This window comes from Eufriesea mexicana, unplaced genomic scaffold (genome assembly GCF_001483705.2).
Source record: "Eufriesea mexicana isolate 0111107269 unplaced genomic scaffold, ASM148370v2 scaffold2207, whole genome shotgun sequence".
Lineage (NCBI taxonomy): Eukaryota > Metazoa > Arthropoda > Insecta > Hymenoptera > Apidae > Eufriesea > Eufriesea mexicana.
In genome coordinates, this window is record NW_016910280.1 from 322,023 (window position 1) to 348,406 (window position 26,384).

General features: G+C 40.3%; 3 protein-coding genes and 1 long non-coding RNA gene across 7 annotated transcripts; 2 read left to right on the forward strand and 2 right to left on the reverse strand.

Moving 5' to 3' along the window:
• Positions 1-674: 674 nt before the first annotated feature.
• Positions 675-2,740, reverse strand: LOC108549688 (leucine-rich repeat neuronal protein 1). The gene is made up of 4 exons (XM_017903187.1): positions 2,672-2,740; positions 1,930-2,286; positions 1,259-1,860; positions 675-969 (listed from the first exon to the last, which is right to left on the reverse strand). Exons 1-4 carry the CDS (start codon positions 2,729-2,731, stop codon positions 675-677), a joined length of 1,314 nt encoding a protein of 437 aa, XP_017758676.1. The 5' UTR covers positions 2,732-2,740.
• Positions 2,741-4,652: 1,912 nt separating this feature from the next.
• On the reverse strand, positions 4,653-8,563 carry LOC108549670 (protein C12orf4 homolog). Of its 4 annotated transcripts, none has more exons than XM_017903170.1 (10): positions 8,403-8,563; positions 7,049-7,597; positions 6,334-6,555; positions 6,059-6,262; positions 5,871-5,986; positions 5,668-5,804; positions 5,471-5,591; positions 5,284-5,402; positions 5,075-5,200; positions 4,880-4,993 (listed from the first exon to the last, which is right to left on the reverse strand). In XM_017903170.1, exons 2-10 carry the CDS (start codon positions 7,552-7,554, stop codon positions 4,880-4,882), a joined length of 1,665 nt encoding a protein of 554 aa, XP_017758659.1. In that variant the 5' UTR covers positions 7,555-7,597; positions 8,403-8,563. The 4 variants fall into 4 exon arrangements, with proteins under 4 accessions (XP_017758661.1, XP_017758659.1, XP_017758658.1 ...); XM_017903169.1 differs by having other exon boundaries at positions 8,390-8,563; XM_017903171.1 differs by lacking the exon at positions 8,403-8,563 and adding an exon at positions 8,366-8,385.
• A 210-nt stretch (positions 8,564-8,773) lies between these two features.
• On the forward strand, positions 8,774-10,375 carry Aos1 (SUMO1 activating enzyme subunit 1). The gene is made up of 6 exons (XM_017903185.1): positions 8,774-8,936; positions 9,104-9,275; positions 9,345-9,601; positions 9,684-9,865; positions 9,938-10,070; positions 10,156-10,375. Exons 1-6 carry the CDS (start codon positions 8,839-8,841, stop codon positions 10,316-10,318), a joined length of 1,005 nt encoding a protein of 334 aa, XP_017758674.1. The 5' UTR covers positions 8,774-8,838; the 3' UTR covers positions 10,319-10,375.
• Positions 10,376-12,575: 2,200 nt separating this feature from the next.
• On the forward strand, positions 12,576-14,759 carry LOC108549686 (uncharacterized). Its single transcript, XR_001890354.1, has 3 exons — positions 12,576-12,698; positions 12,789-12,852; positions 14,580-14,759. It is a non-coding gene; the product is annotated as an uncharacterized LOC108549686 (long non-coding RNA).
• Positions 14,760-26,384: the final 11,625 nt, after the last annotated feature.

Below are 26,384 nucleotides of genomic sequence, written 5' to 3' on the forward strand. Positions count from 1 at the left end.
CGGCTCGTTTTTCCGCGTTTCGACGCGTGGCCATTCGACACAAAGCCTATTCATGCTCGCCCGCTCTACAATGTTACTCGTTAAATCTATTTATATATGAAGACATCGTTAATTCTCGTCGTTTCGCGTGCGGCGTTACAGAAAGCATAGGAAATTACGGTGTACAGGGCGTTTCGAAATTCGAGGTGCGAACGTGTTCCATGAGATTATCGACGAAGAGAGAGAGAGAGAGAGTGTGAGAGTTAATCGATGAAAGTTCGCGAACTCTTTCGCGAGATATCGATATCTGCAGAGTTCAAAGCGTCAACGACACGCGCGGTTTATACTTCGACGCCTCGAAATTGATATCTTCGCGTGGATTAGATTAGTCCCCGGGGGAAGCTTCCCCGTGGCACGTTCGTGCGTTATATACATCGAGTATGTGTACATGATCGTGTTTCGAAAGCTTCGGCTAGGATTTACATGTCCGCCGAATTTTGAGACACCCTGTATACATGAGACGTTAGACCACTGCGCGAAATTACAATTCGGTGGAGTGGTCATGGGTTCATGGGGTTACGAAACTGGACCTAGCTCCTAAATATCGAGCTGGTTCCCTTCGTCGAGGGACGAGTATCGTTTATACTAAGTTAATACGTTTTTCCAGCGGCTCGCTCCATCCTTCGCCCAGGCGTTCACTCCTCGTTCCGTTCCACCGTCTCGCCGACAGCCAGGATTCTCACCAGATCGTTCGAGGACTCGTCCACGTTCGTATAGGTGACCGTGTCTCGGTTCTTTCGCCTGATGTCCCAGTGACCGATCGGTCGTCTCACCACGAAGAAGCCCACCGCCAGGACCGTGGACACCACCAATATGAAAATGCAGGCCCACAGCACCGGATGGAACGACGTCGCCTCGTCGTCGCACTCCAGCTCCTGACTCGGTATCTCGCTCAGCTGTTTGTTCGCGTGTTGAATAGGGCTGCTGCACCTGATGGTTAAAAATCGAAAAGTTAACGTGGAACCTTCACGAGATCAGAAAGAACAAGGTATAGTTGAATATTCGAAATTATTAGGTAGTTGTGGAGAATATGTTGGAATTTTGAATCCAGTAACAGGTAAATGTGTTGGAATTTGAATAACGTGGAATGGCGGTAATAGCGGTAATAGTGGCGACATCTGTACGAGAATCGCCCAAGTTTTTGGTCACCGAGTAGTTTCGGTTATCGACCGCGGTTAGATGATAAGTTAGTTTCGAGTATTGGCAAATTTGTACTTGCCTTATTTCTCGACTAATTGCCCTCGTTGCGTTCACTATATTCAGCCATTGCATCTTGCAGTCGCAGTTCCACGGATTGTTTTCTAAAGTCAAAATTGGCGTTCTCTTTATTATCGACATGAGGTTGTACTCCAAGGTTTTCAGGCCGCAGTTGCTTATCGAGAGGCGTTGCAGTCGTGGCAGCAGGCGATCGTCGTATGGGAACATTTTTAGAAATTTTACTTTCTTCGATCCATCTAGAGATAGTATTTCTAAACTGATGAAGTTTTCGAAATCATTGAGTACTAATTCCTGTAGAGCTTGCATGTTATTCAATTTCAGTTCTCGTAGTCGAGGTAAATAGACATATCGGAATCGTGTTATATGCGTGTCGGACAAGTCGAGCTCTTCTAGACTGATTGGTAATAGTGGAATCATGTTCACGGGGTTATGTGACAAATCTAAGGTAGATAAATTAGACAGCGTCTTGAAAAGTTCCGAGGAGAAATGCGAAGACGATACATTGCTCAGGTTCAAGTACCGCAGCGCCTTTAAATTCCATAAAGCATTTTCATGAATACCATCGTTGATCGGATTGTTGGCTAGCGTAAGGTATTCTAAAATCTGAAAAACGTGAATCATTAGACCGTGTACTTTTCTTCGCTTACATGTTTCGAAATATGAGATAATTACTTTGAAATGTTCCAGCATAGTTTCGTTAACGATCGATAATTTGTTGCACGAAAGATCGAGTATCTTAAGCTTCGGGATTCGATCGTTGAAGGCATTGTCATCGATGTATTCGAGTTTGTTGTGACTGATGTTTAACATTTGTAAATTGTATTCGTCTTTACAGAGGAAGAAAAACCGTTTAAGATGATTCTGTGACAGATCCAGTGTCCTTAAATTCTCAAGATTGGTGGAGCAGTCGAGGAAACTGTCAAATTCGTTATTCCGAAGAATAAGATCGGTGACTTCTTGCAGACTGAACTGCGATTGCATCCTCACGAAAAAATCTTCTTTCTTCATACCACGGCCGGACAGGTCCACCTGAAAAGTAAATAAAACTTCGGAAAATATTCGACAACATTACTCATTTATCGTATTATACGCGCGAAATATGAAATGCGTAAAAGCAAATTTGTGTGCACTAATACGATACGATATGATAATTCGAAAACAGTCTACGTGATACGATAAAAGATTACGTACGTTTATATTTGTTTAAACTGTCACTAGATAAACAAATGCAAATGTTCCTATGTGTCATTTATACTTGTAACGTGCTATACATCGTGCATACGTTAGAAAGAAAAATACATATGTATGCGTAAACGAGCGGTAATGTATAAAGGGGTGACATTTTCGTTATACGTCTAAAAATAGTGCCACCGAATGATTCGCGAATTATCAAAAGTCTTGTGTATAAACCCACCAGCTTCTTCGATGTCGTGGAAATAATTAAGGCGAGGATCGTGATAGTCTTGAACCACATTGTCCAGGTAGGTTGATGATTATCTGGTACACAGATAAATGCGATACAATTTCGATTTCGTTTGAATCAGTCGCGCCGAGTCCGGCTAGTTTCAACTATGTCTTTCACACAACGATCCTGGAATGGCAACGAATTCATCCGCGGCATACTCTGCTTACGATTACAGTGCCGAATTAAGAGGGGAGCAGAAGGGGCTTCGACATCCTGATGCAGTTCTTTAACCACTTGTATTCTTATACTTTTTTATATTTAAATATCTCGATTATAATTAAGTATATTACGGTCCAAGTGTGATTTACGATTATTGTCCCTTCTTCGATTTCACTCTTCACAAAAACTAATCTTCGCTTATGACAGACATATGGATGTTCTTCTGAAAAGTACCAATGACCGATTGACTTCAAATTTTGAAGACGAGTAACATGGGACGGCGGATTCCGAGATATTAATGACAAATTTTAGCATGGAAAAGAGAAAGGCTGATTTTAAGCGAGACACCCTATAGAAATTGAGGTCAGATATTACCCCGTGTCAATGGTATTCGACATACAGCGTTGGTACTTATTACAAATAAAACGATCATACGAGTAACTGTATAAATAAATTTCTATATGTAGTACGAAGATCTTTTCATTAATATATTGAAAATTATTAAATACTCGAAATTAATATTTTATGATTAAAATTTGAACCCTTTCTCTTCCCTCCACGTCCCTTCATCTGTGGTGCTGTTCAAAAGTACATCCAAATATATTTTTAAATGAAAAGCGCCACGTCTATATTTTCGAATACAAGTATGGTTTTTTGCCAAAAATTTGCCAAATTCAATCCTCGTTATTATTATTAACTTTTGTACACTTTTTATTCGATTCTCTGGTAAAATCTTTTTATCAAATTTTATCAATTTTTTTGCACTGTTTTATAAATTTCCGATAAAAAGGTTAATTTTTTACCGAGTCCTTCACGTCGAGGATACGTACACTGAATACTAACAACGATTCGTACAACACAGCAAGCGAGCGAGAAATGAAAAATATTTCTTCGAGTATCCTTTCGAACGGATTCGCGGGGCGCGCGCCGTGTTAATCCGTACTCGGTTGGTTCAGAATCCAAGAAGCTAACACATCACTTTTTCGATAAAGCAAGATTACGTCCCGATCCGCGCGTACATTCTGTTTTGTGTTTGCTTTTTTCCAACGGGCCCCTTAATCGCCACGTATTTTTTAATTATTTTTTCAATTAATTTATGTTCGCACTACGATATCACTGAACGTTCATTTCGCGCGACAAAACTTAATGGCGGGCATTAAACGCGGGGCAATAAAAAAAACATGAACGAGAAGAAAAGCAAGAGAGGAACGCTCGGGATAACACGGTGCACCATACACCATTAATACTATTGCAACTCGAATGCGATGCGCGACTAATTATTGGACTGTCGACGGAAATGTGCAAACGTATCTGGCCATGTTCGAAAAATAAAAATATATCTGTCAGCGATAAAGCCAGCTTCACGAGGTATCTAACCATGATAATGCGTTTCGCTATGGTTCTTTTATTACAATTAATGTAAAATTAAATGTATTTTCTCCTATGTCGTTGATACAACTCGTTTTACTTTTCAACTCAATACTTCTTCTTCGCTTCGTGTATTTTAAATCTTATTCTCGCAACGTTAAGTTTTTTCGTTTTACGAGTATGGTAATAGGGATAATATTCGAATATTGTTCTAAGAGATTTTTACAAATCATTGTAATCATAGGTGCATGAAATACTATATACTGGATTATTTTTATCAAGAATTATATATTTATAGCATCACATTTTTTATTTTCTAAAACTGATATAACTATTAGTTATTTACGTATCAACAGTTTAGAATTGTAATCATTGAAAGATTAATTTGTCTTATTGGAGGAAATATAGCATATGATAAACGTTCTGCACTTAATATTGATCAACGGAAAATCCATCTTACAAATGTAATATAAACGATTCTGTTTATTAAGAGTCATGCATTTATTCACAGAATCATATCGTATTCACACCCATGACGGATTATTTCCGCCAAGATGTATGATACATAATAACAAATATTTCATATTTTTAACGTTTGTACGATAACGTACAATGTGGCAAGAGGGTCGTTCACTTTTTCGGAGTTTGCGGTGTACTCGTCGCTTTGAATACCAATGGATTTGATACTCGAAATATGCTCGGTAACATTGTAGCTAGAGTTCCAAATACTTCCTCTGACATTCCCTAAAATATATAAATACTCGTTAAAAATGAAAAGGGAAAAAAAGTTTTAATGAAACAAGTAAAATTTTGTTCCATTTAAACCTTAGGTACTAAGAATTGTAGATTTTTTAATTCGGCGCCACCCCAAGATGCCATTTCTATCATGAATCCTTTTACGCATTTAAAAACGAGTTCTGCCCTCTTTGTACACCATGCTACAGTCATATCCTGAAATGAGAAAATAATTAAATGTATCTTTTGATGAAAAATGATATTACTAAAAAAAATTTATTTTTTATAACAAGATGTACCTCCGACATTTCATGTACAAGCAGTATAGGAATAGTTAGCGTGGTCACATCATTGCAACAGGCTGTTTTCAAAATGTTTCGTAATCCTAAAATAACCGGATGCCTCGAATTGATATCGCCTGTAAACTTAGCATAAATTTTTATCAATGCGAAGAATCAATACTCGAAAAAAATGTTCGTTACTCACCAGATCGTAACGAATCGTTTACTACCATATGGAAAATTACATGAACTTGTGCTAAATTTGAATGTCTTGTAATATAAACATCGCCTGTTTGTAGACTTTTGCTACCAGTTGATCTTTTTGTCTATAAATAGTATATATATTTAGAATGCATTTAATAAGAAACAAGTATCAAATTCTTTTAGTTTAATTTTGCTCACTTGTGACTCGTTTCCTTCTCTCTGATGCGCTTGTCTCCAAGCAACAGCATCTTTCACGTCTTCCCGAATTTTCTCTAATTGTTCATCGATTGGTGGGAAATGAAACTCTGTCGTTAATTGACATATCGAACATAATTCTGAAAGAAATTGTTAACATATAATTATTAATTATACATACGCGAGCAATACTACAAATGCAATACCTTTTGTTATTCCCGAATAACTTCCTAAATGATTGTCGCTCAATAGTACTAATCCACATAAATCATTAGAATATAATCCTAAAGCAGTCTGAAGTCTTTGAGGCGTCGGATCCATACTGTTAAAAAATAAAAATCGAAAGATTTATTTCAAACAGGATTTACATAATTATTTTTTACAATTTACCAACCCAGACTCGCTCTTTTTTGTTCTACAAAAATCTAAAACATCTCCAGTTAGTATGCGTATATTATGCATTTGTTTCATCTGGGATCCTAAATGTATAGTGAAACTTTCCTCCAAAATAGGATATTCCGTCGTATTTTTTTCCTCACTATGAACAAAGTTGTCCAAAGCCGGTCGTATTGGTGGCATCGATAGCATTGGAGAACCTCTAATAATCACATGATACAGAATTATTAAATCTATGTCACTTGTATATTTATTTTCTTTATATAAACGTACACTGGAGTTGGTAGCATGTTAGTTTGCTGTTCTTCCAATAATCGCATGATCCAGTTGCGATATTGCCGCCTTTGTTCTAATTTCAATGCATCGACTCTTGATCCCCAATGACCTTGCAATAAACTTTGTTCTTCAAAATGTCGTCCAGCCATCTCATTTATAGATTTTTCGGTGGAACCGGCCTCCAAAGCTTCGACAGCGACCCGCATTTCTTCCGTTTGTCTGGAATTCATCTCGCTGACATTACTATACTTCCTTTCTCTTTCTTTTTTATTTGCAAGTGTTTGTAAAATAATGATAGTTAAATCAAATATATTCACAACTGATATTAGATCAACTGTATATCTTTGTGCAATTACAAGTCAAATTTAAAATTATTAAAATTGTGGCAAATTCTAACTGTTATAGTCTCTAATATACTAGTGTCCAATATAAATTTGTGAAAAAAAGATTAGTCGAGACAGAGAGAAAAAAGGGAGAACATGATTAAATTACAAAAATGAGTTATAAAAATTGATTTATATTGGAGCTGTCAGTAATCTACACAGAAAGGTCAATGCAACTGATAATTTAGATTACACATATTGCTGTATGTACCATAGATACTAGGACATGGATCTTGACCTTTCTTTTCTAATATGACATATGAGCTGGAAGGCGCAAGAAAAATGTGTAGAAAACATTTTTTTTAGCATGATAAAGTATTAATACTAACTTTTGTGTGAGTTGTTCATAGTGTGTATCTCTCATTTGAACAACTTCAGTTACATCTCTTCCAAATTTATGTTCTGCTTGAAGAATAGGTTCTAACGAAGGAGAATGTACCAATCTATGATATGCAGCAGCAAACAGTTCTTCGTCCGTTGTTCCAATGGGATCAGCATAGTCTACTGTCTTTTGTTTATAGATCTTTTCCCAATTTTTTATAATATCTTCAATATCTAATGTTCCTGATTTTGTATTTTCAATAGCTTTCTCTGCTTTCTCATCATAAAACTCCAATGTTAGAGCTTTAATATTATGTTTTAGACATTTTAATAAATCTGATTCCACATAAGATGGTAATTTAAAAGATGTCATTATACGATGCATGAGTTCTTTGACAGAACCATGATATGGTATTTTTAATGGTACTTCTAATACGTATTCTTGATTTGTGGTACATGTTGGAAATTTATATATAAATGTTTTGTCCACATATTCATCCTCAGGCATATTCATATCTTTTTAAATAGTTTTTCATTATACTTTTATATCCAGGTATCTGTATTTTAAGGAAAGTAAGTAAATTAGTATGTACAAAAATTAATTTAATCCAACATTTAACAGTAGATATTTTTAAAGTATAAGTAAGAATAAAGAGACATAAATTAGACATATAATATCATAGCATATCATTATGTGTGCTTGATTATTATGATACCAAGAAAGGTCAACCTTATTTCTTTTTAGTCAACATCAATATTTTTCAAAGGTCAGCTTTCACAACACTCAAGTCATAAGGTCAATGATAAGCTGTAGAAACACCTCTGATTGCATTTTTTATCTATACTCTTTTAAAAACAATTATTTTCATGTATTAATTGTAATGGCTTTAGATTTGCCTTCTAGATAAACTCTCTTATCAAACACATATACAAATTTGAAATTGCTTTTGTAAAAAGTCAATTAAAATCAAGCAAAACATATTCCATTATATTTTAATTTTAGTACAATGAAAATATAGTAGTGTTTGATACAAAACATATTTATAAAGTTTATTTTGTGTTCTGTAGTTGTGCAAACATTTAAAGAAAATATTTGTTCTTCAATTTTTATTACTGACTAATGAGGGCGCTAGTAGAAAGATCATTGTTTTGTTTATAAATAATTGGTTTAGTAAATGCATTCTTAAGTTAGCGATTTAAGGTTATAGCAGTATTTGTGTTATATAGTTCCGTACAAATGTAAATATTCTTGAAAATATATATAATTTGAACAAATATCACAATAAATTTATACATGTATCGTATTTCTTCGTTTACGACCTAACCTAAATCTTGAAAATTATACTTGCAACTTATTTGTACTTTCGTGGTTCGCAAGTCTTGTCTTGATAAGCCATGTGTTGTCATTTGTCAAGGTTTCTTCCGTTTTGTTTTAAATAAAACATTTTATACGAACAGTCAAAACACACTCATAACAATCATAAAAAGTTTTAACGCCCCTTGTCATTTGATCGACAGTTCTTCCAACGTTAACATTTCTAATCTCGTATTAAGAAATAAACATATTATTATGTTACATTTTAAGCATATAGTATTAAACAAAAAAATCTTATTTCATAGACTAATTTCATGATGCATCGTAATTTAGAGATTATTTAATGATTGTCTTCTGTATCTCCTATTCGAATGAATATATTACTATATTGGTAGTACTTACTGTACGTAAACTGTCGGCAAGATTGTGGATTAAGATTTTGGCGGCAATAGGTTTTCAAGTATTAAATTAAATCTATTTATCATGGTTGAAGACAAAAATCAAAACGTAGAATTGACAGATCATGAGGCTGAGTTATATGATAGACAAATTCGATTATGGGGTTTAGAATCACAGAAACGGCAAGTATAGTACAATCTAACCTCTAAAATACCGAAATTTCGAAATAAAAGAAATTGTAATTTTATAAGCTGTATTAAAAAATACTAACAATATTTATGTAATAAATAGGAAACATATTTAATTCGCACGTGCTTTTAAAGTAACATATAACGTTGAATAATTATAGGTTACGGGCAGCTAAAATTTTATTAATAGGTCTAAATGGTTTTGGTGCAGAAATAGCAAAAAATATCATTCTAGCAGGTGTTAAGTCAGTTACATTTTTAGATCATAGAAATGTAACAATTGAAGATAGGTGTTCACAATTTTTAGCACCGAAAGGTTTCATTGGAAAAAATGTAAGTAAATAAAAAAATATAGAATGCTTATAGAAAGGTATATTATCTATATAGGAATTATGGTTTTAGAGAGCTGAAGCATCTTTACAAAGAGCACGAAATTTAAACCTTATGGTTAATATTGAAGCAGATACATCTAATGTAGATGATAAGCCAGATACGTATTTTAGCAATTTTGATGTGGTTTGTGCAACACAATGTTCTATTACACAAATAAAGAGGATAAATGAGGCATGTAGAAAGCACAATGTCAAATTTTTTTGTGGTGACATATGGGGATCATTAGGTTATACTTTTGCTGATTTAATGACTCATGAATATATAGAGTAAGCGAATTCTTAAACAATATTTAGAAGAATTCATTTATTAGCGTGAGTTACCCAAAATGGCATTTGTTCTACTTTACAGGGATGTAGTGCAAACAAAGAAAATACAAATATCAGAAAGTGGTGAACCAATACAAAAAGAAAAATTTGAAAACATGATTGTAACTGAAAAACATGTAGATACTTTTGTACCTTTTAAATCAATTTTAAATATTACAAAGTCTTCTCTTCCGAAAGATTCAGAAATATATTATATGATATTAAGTAAGTACTTTGGAAAATCTCTTCTATAATGGTATATGTAATACAGTTTTACATTAAATATTTTTACATTAGTAATGCTAAATTATCGTGAAAAGTATGGAAAAGATCCATTGCCTAGTGAAAGGAATTCTGAGAATTTTAAGGCAGAAACTGCTGCAATTATAAAAAAATATGATTTAGAGGATAAAATAAATCAATTAGTGGAGTATGTATCTAGAAATATTATTTTATTTAGAAGATTTAGTTTTAATTTACTTAAGACTAGATTATAAAATTTATTATTGATGTAGGGGTGATTTATATGCTCAAATTAGTCCAGTCTGTGCCATTGTTGGAGGCATTATGGGGCAAGAAATAATTAAAACAGTTTCACAAAAAGGTACTCCACACAATAATCTGTTCATCTTTAATCCAGATACATTATGTGGAAAAATTTTGAGATTGGGTCAGTAATAATAATTTCACAGGGTGGTATGTTCAAATATTTATGTCTTCTGTGATTATCATAAGCATTTTTTTTTGCAATTACATATTCGACGTTTTCTTACTAAAAAAGATGTAATAAATGTATATCCAAAACAAAGAAGAAATGTTACTGTGTTACAACTATCTTCCTTTATGCTTAACTCTTCTTAAATGTTAAGTTAAAATCCTTGAATAATTTAATATTAATATTAAATTACGTTATCAGTTCAAAAAATCATTACACATTTACCTCAGGGAAGAATATCTTCTGGGCCTTTCCTGATATATGAATAGTAATTTCTCATTTTTAATTACGTTTCAAGCTCCGCTTCAAAACCGAGAAGAACGTATCGCCCGAGTTTTGGAGCTATAATTACGAATTACAATATCAGTTAATGTTCAATATACATTATATTGTATATGTACGCATTGCTGCATTTCGATGTTTTTCCTTTCGAAACAAATAAATGTTGAATGTATATGTTCTGTTGGTAAATGTGGTTTATCACACTCGCACACATTCCAAGATATTTTTGTTCACCATGTACTCGGAAACGAAGGGGTCCTCGTGCGTAGGTAGAAATATGACTCACTTTCCCGGCTTCCGCCGGGGCAATTTGAGACCCGCTTTGCGGATTTTTTTCGTGTCCTCTCGCGTGGAAAACGCGGTGGGAAACGTGAAATGGAAATTGAAAAATTGGAAAAGGGGGAGCGAGTTGGAGCACGGCTCGTTATGCTTTATCGGCTCGCTCGATATTACCTTCGCTACCGCGACAATCTCTTTTTATGCTTCGACATTATTTAAAACGTTGTACCCTTTCGTGCAACCTCTCTGATGAAATCCGCTCATTTTTCACTGTTCAAATTTAATCGACTTTACAACGAAGCCCCGAATTCGTATAACCCATGCATACATACTTTCCTCATCTTTATTGTCCTTTCAATTAGTTATATCCACCTATTTGCTTTTCCCGAAGGTTTTTCTAATTTACGTAATTATTTTTAGTTCAATAATAACAATCGTAAATATTTCATCATAATAATATAGAGATCTTAGAAGCGTGGAAAATGACTTTTAGAGATGAGAAGTCGATATCGAATTATTACGTCGCATTAATAATTGCGCACGGTGACCTCTTTTGCGCAGAATCCCAAGCTTCGCAGTTTTATTTGTACGCATTAACGCGGTGTGTAGGCGGTCAGGAATGAATTCGATTTTCATGGACGAATTATGAGATATCGTCCTTTTTCGTGGGCACGATGTCGATGTTACGTAATCCGATGATTATCACGCACGGTCTGTAAGTGTGAGTGTAAGTGATTCGAACTGTAAAACATCCCTCTCGTGTCCTTTTCCTCAGTTGCAGGTACACGCGTGTACGATCGCGTTCCTTAACGATATGGTCACGTGCTTTCACGGTTGTCGAATTATCTTTCACGAGGCGCCTTTCACTCGTGTCCCGTGCTCGTCGAAAAACCATTAACCCAACCGGGACTCGTCGTATGAACGGTCACCCTTGCTCCTCTTAATTCGCGTTGGTACGCTCTTTCGCGTTTTCTCCGTACCAGAGTAGGCTGAACCACTACGTGACTGATCTGCCGTCACGTATCCGTGAGCGCGACCAATTGTGTTGACTGGTGATTTATAAATTTAATAGTCCATCGTCATTCCGGCGGAAACGAGCCTGCTTCGCGCGAGAATTTTGCTTATGCGTCAGATAAAAAGTTTCATGGTCGCGAGTGGATCCATTCGGACGGTTGGAATCTATTCGGGTTATTGCGCAGTGAGATTAATTCAATTACGCGTAAATGTAGCGATTAAAGTTTAAAATTTTAATTTCTTAGTGAAAACATTCAGGAATACATTAAGGAATATTCAGTTCATGGATGATATTTCACCCTCATTTTGTCGGATATCTAGTATGAAATATTTCATAGTGTATAATTATTGCGTAGTTGCTATCGATCAAATTTTATAATCGTCGGTTCTATCGCGAGAACGTGAGCTATGTTCATGTATCAGCGTAGTGGATATGCGCACAACCGTTCTAAAATATGACCGACCCGCGCAACAATTTTCCCGCGATATTATCTCGCGGCAAATAGGTTAGAAGACGTACAGGTACTCCCTGTGACTCAGGTAAGGAATTTACCGAGACTACTGTCACGGTTGCCGCACGTATATTCATTGAATCAATACGACACGTATGCCCCTAGGAATGTTAAACAACTGTGGAGGAGCAAACATAGAGGAACACGTGTTTCATTTCCAGCTATATGTATGCTTGTTTCAACGTTTCACCGGATTGCTCGTTAAAACGAAATTATCACCACGCAAATGCGTCTAAACAATCTTGTTCTTGACAAGGTAACTTAACTTTCTAATTTAATTTTATGATTTTATATTATGCCTGTTTTTATGCTTTTGTTCCACTTTATTGTATAAATTTCTTTTTAGCTATTCAGTTCATATGCATTTCCATCGCGATGATTGCGTGTCTCTTCAATCGAAATGGAATATAGTAAGTTGCTAGTGTGAATAGTTCAAATTTATGCTTAATCATCGGGGAATTGAATACTACGTACTATTTCTCCCAGTAATGGATTAGGGTCAAATAAAAACAGTTTTAACCTCAATATTTTATATCAATTAAATTTACTATTTTTTACTCCTTATACGACACGTAACGATATAAGGCTCATCAGAGAAACGAAGAATTCAGTGTCACATAAGGAGATAAGGATATGGGCTAGAAGAGGAACGTAATTTTTTCGTCGTAAATTTCTATGCATCCAATTTACCTTCGAGTTTCAAAGTCGAGGCGTGAACTATGCCCGGGGATTTGTCGTAAGGACAAGAACTGGTTTGCCAACCACTCTCGTTTCGAAAGTCCATCGTAGGCAAAAGAGAAAAAGAGAGAAAATGAAGAAAGAGAACGGAGGAAAGAGGGTGCGCCCTTCACACATCGCGACTGCACACGCTGATTTATGGTGCGACGAAAATTATTGCCGCTGTTAAAATACCTCCAGGCGTATTTATTGACAGACACGCGTTGCCTCCGCGAGACTGTTCATGAAACGAGGCGGCCCTCAAGACGACAAGACTGTGCTTAAGTCGACTCTAAACGCCGGCTGTAAAGCCTCCCGGTAGAAACGAATCGTAAGGGTACCGTTTTCGCCAGAAACAGGCCGCGTTTCTTCCAAATATGCAACTTTAATGGCTCCTCATCGAGGCTTCCGGACGTCGAAGTCGAGCTCCCAAGCGTTTTCAAGCGTTGCTGAACAAAGTGCTTTCGCTCGCGATCTGAAATTCGTTTTAGTCTTTCATCCCCGTTTACTTCTTCGTTTCAATAATCTTCCAAGTTTTCATCGTATAATCTTTGTATAATACAATTTGTTACAAGCTCTTCCATAACTTCGCGCAATTTTGTATTAAAAATTTGTCATATGAAGATTTTTAGAGCGTTTATAAGTATTTTAGTCGCTAAAATAGCATAATTGATTTTTCAAATCACTCGAAAAATTGTAAAAATTTGTTCATCGCAAAGCCAATTGGACGTGTGGCGCCTGGCGACTCGCGATTCTAAGCATTGCCGGTGGTGGGCGACTAAAATTAACCTTTCCGGCAACAACCCCTGCGATTCTCCGTGCAAACATGCAACTGGAGTCGCCGGTGTGTTCGTCGCCGTGCTAAATCGTCCGTGCTTGTAATATTCGAGCAAGGATCGTCGGCGGCAAAAATTGCGTACGTGAGGCAACTGCTTACGACTTCGTTCGTTTACTAGCCGCTTCCTATTTATACCGGTTGCCGCGACGTTTCTTTCTTATCAGTGTCTTATTGTCTCTACCCACCCCGCGTGTTTGGCCACGAGTTTATTAACTTGCCAGCCGTGAAAGAACCGGAGTATCTTCCGGTTTCCGTCTCGTGGCTACATTTTAAAAGGGTTTCGTTGGCCCTTCCAACGAAGAACGGGCGCGTAGGTGAAATTCCGCGGCCGAGACCGAAGGAGGAAGGCATAAAAGGCTTTCATGGCCGGTTTTCTGACCGTAGGGACATAATATTTTTTCGGAGAGGAGGTCGGAGGCGCGTGGATCACCGACCACCGAGTGCATTAACAAAATAACGTAATAAAATCTGCCCCCGCGGTCGCTGCTCTGCGTCCCTTCACCCTTTCCAGCTGGATTCCTTCGCTCCGTTCTTTCTCTCCTCTGTCACTCCGGTTTCTTTCATTCCTTTTTCTTTTTCTAGGTGGTCGCTCGTAAAATCCGATACATTGTGCGGCCAGCCGTGGCGTATTCGTCATGTCGAGACACACCGAAGACACGCAATCGACGAAACGAAAGGATTGACCCCGCGCTACGTCCACGACCTCCACTTCCTTCGTCCTGAACCACCCCAGCCCCCTGGTGTTCCACGAAGCATCGATTCACAGGGTAAGTCCTACCGATACCTTCTTTCATGGCTTTCGTACGCCACGTGTAATGCATGCAGTTCCCCGTTTTACTGCTCTGCGTGATTTCCTCGATTACATCGAGCCTCGTTACTTCGAGACGTCGGGAACATTGTAGCTTATGGACCATCTCGATTCGCGAACGAAATTCGAGATCACCTCGGATCTCGCAAGACTCGCGATAATAATAAAATTCATAATTTAAAAATTCAACTCTTTTCCCGTGGCATGCTTAAACGTAAAAGCCTCATTGACTTTCGTATTTTCTCGAATGTAGACTTTATATATCGTTCGTCGATGGCTGAAAATTTTGTTCAGTTTTATTACTTTATAGGTGACATACAATTTATTGTGGCACAAATTAGAATATATTTAATTACAAATTGGGCTTGCTGTCAACGAGGATGAACATAATATTCTACAAGCACTTGTATATATTCTTCAATATTTTACGCGATTAATCCAATTATCGCCCAACCAATGTAATGAAAAATGGCAAAATGGCCTGTATTTATTTTACCAAGACAAAGGGTTAAGCCTTAAGCCTCAAATCCTCTCTTCGAGGCGTCTACCAACGAATCTCGCCTCCCAATCAGAGAATCACGAGAATTCAGGACCCAGCTCGAGTGGAGTTTCAGATTTCGGGCTGGGCTACGATTCCCCGTAATATAGCCCGGCTTTACGAGCAGCCATCGGTGCAGTTCCGACAGTTTTTAGGGTCAAACGAATAGCTAATGCAAATACGGCTTCGCGGCCGGCATTATTTCACCTCCTGCCTCCACGATTCGCCGTTAGTCTGGTCTGGCTGGAGACGGGGATCTTCCTTCGTCTCCTTTGACCCTCCGTCGTGCTTTCCATTGGTCCACGCGTCCCTCGTCTCGCTTTTGGCTGGGACATTACGCGAGAACTTAATGCTGTTCGTTATCAATTAAGACACGGTCGTTGCAATTAATTCCCGCGGCCGGTATGGAAACGAGAAGCGGAAACGACGTCGTCTTACGAAGGCGAAACGCGCCGGTAGGGGTAACTTCCTTCGGATCGTGGTCGAATGTCTTGGCGATATGCGCTGGGAATAAAGCGATTCTCCGAGGAGAGAGCTTCGTGTAATGATCTTGATTAAGAGGGAGCATTCGAGTCTTGTCTCATTTCGTCAGATGCTTCTCCTTTCGTTTAATTCTTTCGTCCTCAACGCGCATTTCGATCCTCATCGATTGGTACTGGTGATGACAATGGTCATTTAGTAAATTGATTAACTAAATTAATTTATTCCAGGCTGAATTTATTCCTTTAATCATATTTATTCGATATGTACATCTGTGAATATTCGTATAGGTTTCTAATATTTTATATTATATATTTCCTTGATAAAAGCTATATTATTTACAATTGTATGCAGTCAGTAGAAAATTTAACCCTTTGCACTTGAGAGGTGACTCTCAGTCACCGTTTATTTTAATGCTAAAACTTGACGGATGATGATAATTATATTAAGAACATCGAAATAAAATTATCCTATTCGTCCGTTTCTCACGCAAATTCACGATTTTCTTTTCTTAATTTTCGCATAAAGAGTATCAGTGAGATTATCAAAATCTAAGAAGAGCTTCGAATTGCATCTTCGCAGCGAAGAAATCTTCGAGTCCAAAGGGTTAATAACGATGCGTTCGAAAGAGTGATATGTAAGGGGTTTTACTAAGCGAGGGCTAGGTCACGAGTCTAACTCTCGATGGCCTATTCGATATTCTTCTTTTCGCTATGAGGTACGCACATTCTCGTCTTTCCCGTAAACAGTGTGTCAATAACTCCTCTCAAGCACTGTTTAAGAACTGTCTCATACGCTTCTCGACCTGCCCTTTTAAGAATGGGCCTCCTTTGTTCATTGATCGCGGATCAAGCGGATCGCCTTTTCGATTTGAGACTCCGATTATCAATGCTACTTGCTCCTCGCCTAATCTTATATATTTTTACAGTTATAAAATAAAAAGTCCCAATCTGTGCGAATGACGTGAAAAAATATAGAGTCGACGAGATACGAGCAGTCACGAATGAGAAGTAGGAAGCAGGAAAAATTAAACGATGCTTTATAAAATAAAAAGTACTAAGCTTCCGGAAGTCAAAGCCCACTGACATGCCATAAAACAACCCCTAATCACGAAGGAAGACTTCACGCTTGGCGAGCATCGTCTCCCGGATGTTTTTACAAAATTTAAAGGAGAAACTCAAAGAAACTGGAAGAATCTGTATGTAAATTAATAACGATGCGTTCCACGGAGTGTTATAAAATAAAAAGTCCCTATCTATGCGAATGACGTGAAGAAATATAGAGTCGACGAGATACGAGCAGTCACGAATGAGAAGTAGGAAGCAGGAAAAATTAAACGATGCTTTATAAAATAAAAAGTACTAAGCTTCCGGAAGTCAAAGCCCACTGACATGTCATAAAACAACCCCTAATCACGAAGGAAGACTTCACGCTTGGCGAACATCGTCTCCCGGATGTTTTTACAAAATTTAAAGGAGAAACTCAAAGAAACTGGAAGAATCTGTATGTAAATTAATTACGATGCGTTCCACGGAGTGTTATAAAATAAAAAGTCCCTATCTGTGCGAATGACGTGAAGAAATATAGAGTCGACGAGATGCGAGCAGTCACGAACGAGAAGTAGGAAGCAGGAAAAATTAAACGATGCTTTATAAAATAAAAAGTACTAAGCTTCCGGAAGCCAAAGCCCACTGACATGCCATAAAACAACCCCTAATCACGAAGGAAGACTTCACGCTTGGCGAGCATCGTCTCCCGGATGTTTTTACAAAATTTGAAGAAGAAACTCGAAGAAACTCGAAGAAACTGGAAGAATCTGGACTATCTTGGCCACTACCCTCCATTCTGTTCTGATATTCCGATCGATTCCGCGTTACGGGGCCAAGAGCACGCGTTGTCCTGGGCTGTCGACCCTCTCCTCCTTTCTAGTTTGCTCTCTGCATAGGCGTAAATTATAATGCCCAGGCTTAGAGACCGCCACTCTGACAAATTACAGGTTTGTTCTCCGGCCACCGGAACGCGCGTCGGAGATAGATTTCGTCGCTCCATCACCGTCGCTCTCCAAACCGGACCTCGCGCGGCTATGCATATTAATTCAATTTCAACCCTCCCCGCGTCGGTTCCGAAACTCCCCCTCCGACCGACCGCCGGAATTTATTTTTATTTCTTTTTCCCTCTCGAGCTATCCTCCGTTCGTTTATTTCTCATCGTTCGGTTCGTGTTTCGAGCTGTTACGCGTTTCGGAATTTTACCATACACGATGGCTGTCGGTTGTTCCATGGGATATCATCTCGACGTGGAAAGCGAACTGTGACTGTGTGTCTATCGTGAGAATCCGAAGTCAAGATTCGCTCTATTCTGCGGTTGCTAATTATGTACATACGTAAAGCCTGCGGATAGGCAACCTGTGGTACAACGGTGCAATTGCGGTAGCGGATGCATAGGGGACGTACCGCGGTATATATAGGTATACTGGATCTATCGTGACCGATTCGAAGATACTTTTTAAACTTCTGATTAAAAATTGTGCATTCAGTGTTATAGCTTTCGTCATTTCACTTTGTGACGGCCCTTAAAGTATGTGCATACAGAGTGAAATGAGAAATAATTTATCCATAACTATTCTCTTAAATGTTGATACAGAAAGATACGCGTTCTAGTAAAAAATTCATGGTCACCTCGGTACCTCGTAAACAAATAAATTATACAGAAATATCATTTTATCATTATTCATTTTCTTCCGGTGTGAATAACAGATAATCGGATTTTCTATATGTACCTCTATTAACCCTTTGCACTCGAGAGGCGCCTTTCAGTCGCCATTTGATAAAATTTCGAAGCTCGATATTAATTAATATATCAAATTTAAAATAATGTAACAGTGTGCAAGGTATCGAAATTAAATAATTCTATGTGTCAATTATTACACGATTTCTTATTTACTGCTTAAAAAATATCATCAGCTTCATGGCAGAAAATTTTTCAATTCGTGCCCTTCTTTAGCCAAAAAATCGTCGAGCGCAAAGGGTTAATTTGCCTCGCTTAGTAAAACCACTTACATGGCACTCTTTGGAACGCATCGTTATTAATTTGCATACATGCACATTATCCACTTGTCCTTATTTTATATCACTTTTCATTCGCGTATCTCGTCTATTTTATAATTCTTCGCGTTATTCGTGCGAGTCACTACCCATTGAAACTGCTCGTTCAAAAATGACTCTCGTGTCTCGCTGCGTCCCTAAATATTCCGTAAGTATTCTGCAAAACGTGTCGCGAGTTCCTCTTCGCGTCATGAGCCTCGAATCGAGACATCCGTCTCCACGTTGATTTCCACTCTCCGCGAAACTCGACGAAAGGACGGCTCCCTTGTTAACCTCGTTACACCGCGTTCTCCCGTTTCTTTGCTCGTTGCCGTAAAAATCCGTCGAACAGAAAGCACTCCGGCTGCGACGAGTCGTTAAATCGTTCCTTCCTGCTCGAAGGCGGATTTGTCATGTTTCTTCTGGTTGCTCGCCGGGGCTTAAGCTAGTTCTTCTTAAACTCCGGCCGAGAGTCGGGGCTCTCGACTCGCCAGGGTGGCGAAGACGGGAAGGCAGAACGTCTAGGGAAAAATGGAGGGAAAAAGGATAAAAATGCGGCGAACGGGGAACGCATCCGTTAAATTACAATGGGCACGCCGTCGTCGCGTTACAATGTTTTCCATGGAGGTTGCGTGGAAAGAGAGAGGAAGCGTATCATAAGTTACCGTGTGTGGCAGAGGGACCGGTGACGGTCGGTTCAGTCCATATTTCATGCTTTTGTTCGATTCTGTCGGGCATTATTTTAGGTTACGTCGAGAAATGCTTTCTGGATCGCGGTTTACCGTTCTCTTCCTCTCGCCACTTCTTCCGATTCCCGGCTTTTTTCCTCCCTTTCTCCTTCCACCCCCTCGGCCCCTTCCATAGCCGATAACCGAAGAGGGAGAAATATGTCGAGTTCCCCGGCCGGCTGGCCGACCTCGCGAGGGCTCTAATGCAACCCCCTTGTTCCAGCCACGATTTCGTGCTGTACCGTCCACACTCCACCGTTGTTTGCCCTTTTCCGTGCCTCCGCTTCGACAAATAACATCGAACGATCGGCGAGAACTGCTTAATTCCAAGGTATACATCCTACTCTCGATCCAAAAGGAGAACGCGGGGGATCGATGTAATCCGATTGCAGCTCTTACTCGCTCGAAACAGAGATACCGTCTTTGAGAGGGATCAAAGATATTTTTCCTCCGACTTTCATCACGCGTAAACTTCATGCACGCAGTGGTACCAAGATATTATTTATCTCTTGCAAAAATAAGGGAAATAGTAAAGCAATCTGTACGATCGTGACTTGCTATGACGAATAAAGGACGAGGAATCGAAATCTCGTAATTAATTCGCGTTTTCCGCGAGATCGGCATGTTTCTACACGCAGGGGTGGTTAGACGGTATTTATTTCTGCCGCGATTATTTCTCGCGTGTAAATTGCGAGAAATTCGGTCGCGATTCGCGTGCCCGGATCCCCGACTGGTCGAGGCGTAAATCAAACGGGTGTTATACCGTTCGACGAGCAGAGGGGACGACTTTAACGACACCTCGTCGTTCGGAATCGTCGCGAAGGTTGGCCGCGTGTCATTCTTGTCGGCCGTTTAACAGCCGCGATAAAACATGTCCGGTTTGTCTCTCTCTTCCTCCGACCGTGTTCCATCTCCCCGGTGGAACTGGCTAAAACGTTCTCCGGCATGGTGTATACAGGCTTATAAGAGCGCGTGCCACTTTAAAGCATTTTTGCCGATATAAGGGGTTGACTTATGGCTCGCGCGATTCCCCCGAAAAAGCGACGGAGACGCCAAGATTGCGAGCACCGACGAAGAAAGGAAAAGGGAAGAACGTACCAGGAGGACTGGTCTACGCGGAGTTGCAGAGTGAAATGGAAGATACACACGTATACGTGTACAGAGGGAGAAAGATGGAGGGAGGGTGGAGGAGAGACATACGCGGTGGCGTCTCGACCAGGACGACCGGGATATTGCATTGTGTTTTCTTTCGGGACAAATGATTTACCGTGTTTCCCCTTATATTGCCGCGAGCTACTACAGCCCCGCAAAAACACGTAAGGGGTTGCGAGAGTCACCGTGAGTCGGCGACGGGGCCACGGCGGGCAGGGGGTTGGCGCGGCTCGGAGAGAAAGAGAAAACGGGGGTGGAGGGAAAGCGAACCGTACGATATGGGAGGTATTACATATTTATGGGCTTCTGGTACGGGCACGGAAGCAAATTTCAGGCAAATCTTGCTCGGAAATAACGTTAGAGCCATTGGGACGTAAGGCCGCGCCGTTTTCGTGCACGTCGAATATCGGTGGGGTTTCGAATATTATTTTCCTCCCGGGCAGCCAGCCTTCCTATTTTTTCCTACACGATCCTTCCTCCGCTTGTTTATCGTGCATTAAAACCCAGTATTTCGAGCGTTGCGCCTTTGCGAGACGGTCCATCCTCGTTTCGCTGCTTGTAATTTTCGACTCTGCGAGACTTCCTCCGGGTTTAGCTGCTTCGTTTCTTTCCACGCAATTTTGCTCCAGGGGCTCGCGTGGTTATGGTTATGTCTCGAATCACGTGGCGAATTTTGTTCGGGTAGGAGACAAGTTGAGAATTCTGCGAATTGAGACTTTAGAGTCGTTGCAAGACCAAGTTTTGGAATATAAGTATAGTGGGAATTATATATCTCGTAGCTAGCTTCTGCTGTAGTAGAACTGGGATTCTTGGATTGGTAATATAGTATCTTCAACGTTGGAATTATTGCACGAGTCAAAGTGATCATGATAATCGTGCTTTTTGGTGGAATCAGTGATGGTGACAGTGACAGTAGCGTATTTTTTAAATTATAATAAAAATTTATCAGTTTCATCAAAATGAATTAAAGATTGCAGATTAGTTAAACAGATCACATTCGTGTTAGTCAATCTCCAATGATCTACAATGTGCAGATGTTCTTACCATAATTTATATTAATTTTGACCAAGATAGGAACCTAATTATACACACCTATATATATCTCAAGTACGCTGTATATATCCGCTATTTTATACAAATGCTAAATATGTAGGATACCAAAAGAAATCGCGAATCGGCTATTGCCATCAAAAACAAATTGTAAACCGATCGATATCTTATAGAAGCAAATCGAAAAGTTATTCTACATAACAAAATTAAGTTGCGCGACTCCTCTACTGGTAGGTGAAGCATAGGTTAAGGAAAGTATAAAAGCGTGGTTCTTGACAACCAAAACAGAGTCTTTGGAAATCGGTTGTGACCAGCACAAGCGTGAGTCGCTTGGTGTTGGAAAGAGAGTTTTAAAAGAGTGCGTCTTTGTGTGTTTTCGTTATCTTGGAAAAATCCCTAAGTTAAATCAGTTTACGAGTTTTCAGTTTGCGTTATCGTGTTCTTGTTCTTTCGTGAATTTTCGGTGTCTCAAGGCTAGTTTCGCCATCCTACAAATATTGTAGAAAAATCGCGAGACCATGCCGCATTTCACCCGATCACTTTCCCAAGTACTGATATCCTGGAAAACCGTGATGGAGTTGCTAGACGGGGATGGAAACTCATCGAGAAGTCCGCGAATTAATCGTAGCGTCGAAAGTTAACTCATAGGGAATTCCAGCTGGCGGTTCTACCCTGACCGGCTCATAGAGAATTCTACGCGGCAAGTTGCAGGAAATAACAAGCTACCGGTAGCAATCATGCAAATTACCATTCGGTAATACATTATTCGTTTGCCATCGAGGCTTCGCGACTCGTCGGAGCAGCCAAGTCTCGGGGGTGGCTGGCTATTACCGTTTCTTTGTTCCCGTCACTGGCCGCGAATGATCGCGAGACACTGCTGGTGGACATTATCGTTAATAGCGCCATTAACGTGAGATATCGGCGCGTTGTCCAGCGACGTAACCGGAAGAAGTTAACCCCGATTCCGTGGCGGCCAGCGGAACGCGACGTCCACGCGGACTTCCGATTTGTTTCGGCGATATTTTATGCCGTGGCCCCTGGTACGACCCTAGGGGAAAGCACGGCTGACCGGCGAATTATTGAATATCGAGCAAGGCCACTTCTTCATGATCGTCCTGGGCCGAGGGAACGGGAAACAATGGGCGGCTCGTGATCGTAGCTATCATTTCGGAAAACAGCTACCCCAGACCCGGTGTTCCATTATAGAAAACTCGTAAACCGGTTCCCACCCGCGGCGAGACAAATTTTTATTAAGCCAGCACGGTGTTGTATCACTGGCGATTAGAAGCTTCAGCTTGGGGTCAGCTAAGGGGTGGATCGAGGTTAATTATGTCACAATTCTTTCAACTTCCCTTCATTCGGTAATTCCTAACTCTAACTATAAAATATAATTCGCGCGTTTATCAGAGAAAAATAGACCAAAGCGAATTGTGGAAAAAAATGTTGGAAAGTTCTAATCTCCCGCTCCATGTTGCTAGAAGCTTCGAGCGACATCTGGCATTTTTCTGGCTATTCGAATAGAGACCTAACTGTGGAAGTCATTTGCTTCCAAGCTACCGTAAAGAAAGCACATATAGTTATTCCGATTCTGAGACATTATCTCAGTAAAACGTAATCCATCCACTGTATTGAACAACAAAGAATCATAAAAATTCGAATAATTTTTAATTGTGTTGTGTTTAAATAGTAAAGTAAATTCTACATCCTAGCGATGTGGGGGCAATCCCTTCTCCTGCGTTTTGTCTTTTGTCTCCCGTTTTCTGGAGACGTCTTGTGACCTAAACAGATCAGTTCTAACTGTTCGTCCGTTTAATAAACATCTATACAGTTTGTGGGGGTCCTCTCCCACCATCACTTGACGTCGGCTGTGGCGGGTATCCTCGGTGGTAGGTAGCTAGAAGGGACGGTTGGAAAAGGAAGGGATGGCGTTTCGTCCCGGGCCTGCTAGCGGACTCATCGGTAAGGCTTGCTTAGCAGGCCCTGCCTTAGACACTGGGGATACTATTGGAAAGACGGGAAATTATATATATAGGAAACTGGGAGTTTCCCGAGGACTTGCGGGAAAGTCCTTGAAGGCGGAATCCATCTAGTGGCGAGGGCGAGAATGATGGTCGCTACAAGTTTTTCCACCGTACTATTCCTTTGCGTTGTAACCCCTCAACAAATTGGAACCTTCGAACGCTCAGTTTTAATCTCTCGCGTGATTCGACCAGCGACCCCAAAGGCTGGGGTCCCTAAATCTAAACCCTAAATCTTTAAAAGACCCATCCGATCCACGCGATCTTATTTTCATCGGAAACACCCGGAGCGAAGTGTACACTGACCTCTTAATTCCTGCAAACGTTCGGATGCGCAAACAAGCAGCCTCTACGCCGCTGTCGTCCGTCTCTCTTTCATCCCTGCGCGAGTTGTTGGAATTAGATTCGCTGTTCGCGAAACGGCTGCCGGAAACGGGGTAGTCTGAAAAGCCGGCGGAGTCTCTCGTCGTTCCATCCTTGGCGACCGAGTAATTTTCGATTGCCAAGGCGAAACGACGGATGAATAAGTAAGAAGATATCGAGCCCGGAGCAGTTTGCGTTCACTTTGTAGTCGGACGGACTATCTCCGTTGCTGCTGGATGCGTGGCTGGGTCGGTCGAAAGGGGTTCGGCCTGGCTTTCCACGGAATGGCCCGGTTCTCCGGGGTTGGAGGCGGCTGGATACACTGGTACGGGATTTCGCGAGCAATTACGTGATTAAGACGCCTCCGGCTGTGCTTGGGGTCTACTAAGTACGTACTTAGGTCTGATCCGTTACCGTGCTAACTGGCTGCCTCTTCTCGCTCCGTTCCTTCGCGTCGCACCCTCTTCATCCGCTCCGTCGTTCCGCGTCTCTCTCCTCCTCTGTCCTTCCGTCTCGCCAGGCCGAGCCATCGCGCTGTCTCCTTCTCGTCGCGGATTTCGTCGCTGTCGCGATTAGACGGAGAGACACGGCATCGCGTGTTCGACTAATCGAACCAGCCAGCTTTGCAATGGCGATGCGACTCTCGGTTCACCGGAAATTAACTAAATAATTCAGAAGGCGGCTGGTTCGCGGTTCGACGTGCTCGTTCCAGGTATACGTCCCGTCTCGTCCTCGTTCGCTCAAGTTCTACGCCGCTTCGTAGCACCGGGGTGTCTCTGCGCCCTTCGAACGAGGAATTAAAAAACGACCGAGTCGCGCTCATCCTGGCTTTTATCCTCGGCCACGACGTGTCGCGTACGCTTTACGGCCTCGTGAAAGAAGTCCGCGTCGCGTTAGATATTCATTAGGAGGGACAACGCTCGGTCCCGCTAGTCGTTACGGAAAGGCGCGATGAGCTGGTCGTCGATGTGAAAAGAAGAGAGAAGAAGGAAGAAGAGACAATAATTGGTCGGACGACGGAGCAACGCGCGGGTTTAAAAACAGTTTACGAGGCTCTTAATTAACCCGGAAATCAGAACACGCCGAGCGCGTACTCGCTGGCCGTCTCTGTTCCGCTCGCGACGAAAAGCCGCGAGCCGACACGCGTTCCGTTTAATAAAATACCCTTCGTTAATTATTACCACGCCTCGTTTCGGCCGTTCCAGCCTCGCTTTTACGCTCGCCGGTGTACTACCGATGCACTTGTTACGCGCCCGATGCTCCCTAAGCTTTCACGTTGATTCGCTCGTTTTTCCAGGAAAGCAACGTCGTAAAGTAAGGATTAAAACTGCCTCTCGGTGTATCGATGGTACCAGGGATAAGACGTGTACGGAGTACTGCTTTGTAAGCTGCCTTGTACGATTATGTTCCTGATTACAGGGTGGGTTGACGCAATTTCTTAAACTGACTCGATGACAGGCAACGTTTGCTCCTAGTCTTACTATCTATTTTGTATTTAGAATTGTTAACAGGTCGATCGATATTGTTGGTATTAAGAATGCAATTCTGGATATTTGGAAACACTTGCACGAGTTTTCCCGTTTTGGAGTTGTTGATTTTAGGGTATACTTTTAGGGTCAGTCAGTCTAGTCTCTGAACTATTTACGTTTTCTTTTGCTACTTTAATTAATCATCTTCAATGCTTACAGAGTGTCGATTAGACTGATTTCTTCTCAGACAGTCCCAATAATTACACAGTACAGGTTTAACGTTATTTAACAACTGTTGGAATGCTAAAGACATAAGTCGAGATATCTTATATATAACGTCGATCTTAAAATGTTTTTTTTTTTTTATTACATAATAATGTATGATCGTGTACGTGTCGGTCGGTCATCAGCCAAATTCCTTTGTTCAAATGAATCAGTCTCTAAAGAATCGTTGTACAGCACACACCGATCGAGTTGTCAATTATTAAAGCGTTGTTTTTCTATAATTAGTGTTCCTTCCTTTTTAACTCCACTGCCATCCCAAATTCTATCAGTAACATATATATTAAATTAGGGATTTTTACTCCAATATTTAACCCTAATCGGAAGCTAGCTTTTTATACGTGATTCTCACTAGGGTGTAGATGGTTTCCGTAAATATGTGAAAAATTTCCGTCTTTTCTCCTCCCATATGACGC